At 41.3% G+C, this 3,980-nt stretch overlaps 1 protein-coding gene across 2 annotated transcripts in view; it reads right to left on the bottom strand.

The window, feature by feature from the left end:
- abcb11b (ATP-binding cassette, sub-family B (MDR/TAP), member 11b) overlaps positions 1-3,980 on the bottom strand; it is a 33,137-nt gene that overhangs the window by 5,590 nt on the left and 23,567 nt on the right. For both annotated transcript variants that reach the window (XM_014027111.1, XM_014027110.1), the window contains 3 exons: positions 2,299-2,540; positions 771-927; positions 212-409 (listed from right to left, as the gene is read on the bottom strand). In XM_014027111.1, coding sequence (XP_013882565.1) covers positions 212-409; positions 771-927; positions 2,299-2,540 — 597 coding nt within the window. The remainder of the gene's footprint in view (positions 1-211; positions 410-770; positions 928-2,298; positions 2,541-3,980) is intronic.

Genomic DNA, 3,980 nt, shown 5'->3' with positions numbered 1-3,980 from the left:
CCTGGTCTCCTTTAAAACTAAGGCCATGTGGGTCACTTTGATCCGAGGACAGCAGGAGGGTCAAGTGGATGTAGGGCCTCGCTACACCCTCGTGTGGCCAAAAATAGTATAACGAAAACACACAATTCACGTTAACCAATTTTCAAAACTCAGCGTAGCTCCATTGTACAGTAGCCATTTAAAATTCTCAGGTTTTATTTATTCYTCTCACCACTCTGCCATGATCCGGGTCGTAGAACCTYTCCAGCAGCTGAACGCTGGTGCTCTTCCCACAGCCACTGCTGCCTACAAAGGCCAGCGTCTGGCCAGGCTTCACTGAAACATTCAGGCCGTTCAGGACCTGGATGTCGGGCCTGGTGGGGTAGGTGAACTTGCAGTCGATGAACTCGATGTTGCCTTGGAAGTTATTCTGAAAACACAACACACAAAGGGCAGGAGGCCAGAACAGAGGTTAGGCCAGTGGTCTATAAAAAGCAGGTTAGATATGCCAACTGTACCACAACACGTCAGGTAATCCAGGTAGAAAAAATCAAAAATCAAAAATAATTAGGTCCTCTGGATGGGTTCTTCTTTAGTGAAACATTTTGTCTCTCGTCCAAGAGACTTCTTCAGTCTGATGAGTAACCTGAGTTCACCTGAAACTCTTGAGACTGAGGAAGTCTCTTGGACGAGAGACGAAACGTTTCACTAAAGAAGAACCCATCCAGAGGACCTACTTCTTTTTTATTTTATTTTATTTTTTTGATGTACCACAACACATTTCTCCATACCCATTTTTGGCCCTTGTCACTGTAGACGTTGATTAACGGCACACGGTCGAGCAGCTGGAAGAATCGGGCTGCAGATATCTTAGCCTTGGCGTAATCTGGAGTGTAAGAAGAGGCTCTGCCAAGAGCTGTGCCACTGGTAACGATAGCTGAGATCACCCTGACAAACAAAAATAACTAAATGATCCCATTTTTAAAGATGCAGCTTTTAACTGTGCCTGAAAAAAGACTGATAATGACAAACATAATCATTTTGTATTGGACATTCTTTATGGATCACATGCTATCTCTACAAGTTTAGCTAACAGTCTAGTCATTTTAGACAACTTATGTCAATGCCTGCAAATTTTGTCCAACAGGCTGGTGCACACTGAAGAAGAGGAAAAAGTAAATTTGAAGCCTCTGTGAACGTAATCATACTGTCTTGCTAAGGAATTGAATAGATCTGAAACTGATGACTGACACAAACCAGTCGATGTTAGTTTGTTAACTAACTGTTAGCAAACGTAAAGTTGGCAAAACCTAATTTAGTGGAAGCTAGTTGGTCTGCTAGTGATTTTTTAAAGTTAGTGAAAAAGCTTATCCAATAAAAAAAATTGTTTCACTGTTAGCTGATTAGTGCTTTCACAAGTACCACTGGTGGAAAGTCTTGTTCATAAGTGACAGTAGGATGGAATGACAGATCAAACCCCAGTTCCAACCTTCATCCATCGTCATGAGATCATGACCAAAAAAAAAAACGATCCTGGGTACAGAGGATGTAAAGTTTCAATGCTCTCATTACATCTCGTTTGGATTATTGTAATTCTTTGTATGTTGGTTTAGATAAATCTTCTCTACATCAATTACAAGTTGTCCAAAACGCAGCAGCTCGTCTTTTAACAGGAACTAAAAAACACAAACACATATCCCCGGTTCTGGCTTCTCTCCATTGGCTTCCTGTTCATTTTAGGATAAATTTTAAGATTTTATTGCTTACTTTTAAAGCTTTAAAGGGTCTGGCCCCATCCTACCTGTGTGGTCTCATTAACATCCCCACTTCAGTTAGAGCACTTCAGTCATCCAACCAGTTYCTCTTAGATGTTCCTAGATCCAGACTAAAGTCTAGAGGTGATCGGGTCTTTGTAGTTTCTGCACCAAAACTCTGGAATGGCTTACCTCTTAGCATTCGGACTGCTGAGACTGTTGAGACTTTTAAATCTCTGCTTAAAACTCATTTTACTCCTTGACCTTTCATTCTGGAAGAGTTTGAGATTCTTCTAAAGCCAAAGTTTTCAGTGTTCTATTTCTGTATTTTGAATTGATCTTATTTTTTACATTTTTATGTTGCTTTGTTGTTTTATACATTTGGCTGAATTGTGAATCACTTTGGTCAACTCTTGTTGTTTTTATTTGCAAATAAATAGACATTGATATTAAGGTCACATCCCACTGGGAGCAGACCCTCACCACAAGGAACATTGAATATGCCCTCACTGGATTGGGATCTAACAAAAGAAGCTAAAACTCAAGWTAAACTTCCTGTTCTCACCTGAACACCAGGCTGAAATGGAGCCCTTCTTGTTCCACCAAGTATCCTCCAAACCTGAAGGAAGCACCGTTGGTCAAGAGGACCACACATTGGGCGAAACCGTAACAAGCTCCATATACGTTTGCCTTTTTCAGGGCCGATTCGTACGGAGCATCCAAATGGGCCTCATATGTCTCCACAAACTTCTTCTCCTTCCCCAGACCTGCAATGGTCCGAATGTTGTTCAGGGCCTCACCAGAAATCTGCAAACAGAAGACAGGAGAGGAAATTAAATGACTTGGTGAGGAAAGAGGCAAATTTTAATTAATCTGTCTTTTAATATACAGCATAACAGAGAAAAGGATAAAGATCTCACAGCTGATCTGTCCTTATCAATATCCTGTTTTATGCTGCCACAGGAAGCCAATTTTCCACCACAGGAATCATTAAACCTTCAGCTAATCCAGTTTACTTGGATGGGTGGAGTTTACTGCATCACTATAATTAAGACAGCGTGAAGAAAGTTCACAGTAAATTGACTTTTCAACACTTTTTTTCCTTTGATTGGGAACTTTCTGTCTCTTTTTATTTTGCCATGAAGGTTTAATTCACTCTGCCCCTCAGTGGTGTTTTAAACTCTGGTGGCTCATGTTCAGACGGAGCTGGACCGTTTTAACTCCCAAACAGAAGCTGCTGACAACACAAAAGAGCTTCTTTATAACTGAGACACAAAGGCTTTAAGTTAAAAATACTGTAAACTGTTTAGTTTTTATAAAATTAAAAGATATATTGTCACAGAGATGTCTCCATGTTATTTACATCGCAAAGCATTCTGGGTAAATGATGACAACTGGTTGCTCCGGTGCGAGCTCTCTCCAGCTTGAACGTAAATTTTGGACAATGTCTGATGTGTTAAATGAAATTGGAGCAAGTTGACAGAGAGGAGAATATAGGAATGGCTCAGCCTGTAAGTGAGGTTTTTTTTTCTACACAGAAATGATGAGCAGCCTAGCCTGATTGGAACCATAGCTGTCAAGATTCCAGAATTCAGGCTGGACCTGGGCCATAAGGGCTAACACCAACACCAAACCCAGGTTTGAACTCCTGGGCCAGGCAGTACAGTGTATAAACTCGTAGGTAGATGTGCGGTGCTGTGGCTCCAGCTTGTCATTACACTATGGAACATCACCTGTCAATCACCAGGGGTGTCACAACTGGGGGTGGCCCCACTAGTTTTCATCCTCCCCCAAGCTGAAATTTTGCGCTCATTTTAAATTCCTCTACCTATTTAGGATTAGTAGAAACTTAAACATATAAAAAATGATTTTGAAAATGGAGTTAAAAATATAAATGTATCATCAGTTTAGAGGCAATAAATATCTATTTTTTATAGCTTGTGTGTGTGGTGGGTGGGGGGGGGGACTGGGGACTGGTATTCCCTATGTTGTGGGACAGTTTTTTTGGCATACACACCTACTTATTGGGACCTAAGTCTAATCCCCATAAGGGTAGAGGCCGTTGGTGGGTTGGGGGTTAAGTTTAGGACCCAGGTGTGAATTGAGTTTAGGTTAGTTTTAGGGTCAGGTAGGGTTTGTGGTCAGGGTTAGGCTGTAAGTCAATGCCAGGTCCCCATAAAGACAGCTGTACCAGATTTTGTGTGTGTGTGTGTGTGTGTGTGTGTGTGTGTGTGTGTGTGTGTGTGT

The sequence above is a fragment of the Austrofundulus limnaeus genome, unplaced genomic scaffold (assembly GCF_001266775.1).
Source record: "Austrofundulus limnaeus strain Quisiro unplaced genomic scaffold, Austrofundulus_limnaeus-1.0 Scaffold617, whole genome shotgun sequence".
NCBI lineage: Eukaryota > Metazoa > Chordata > Actinopteri > Cyprinodontiformes > Rivulidae > Austrofundulus > Austrofundulus limnaeus.
Note: the sequence above shows the minus strand (reverse complement) of the source record. Positions and strands in the feature narration are given on the sequence as shown.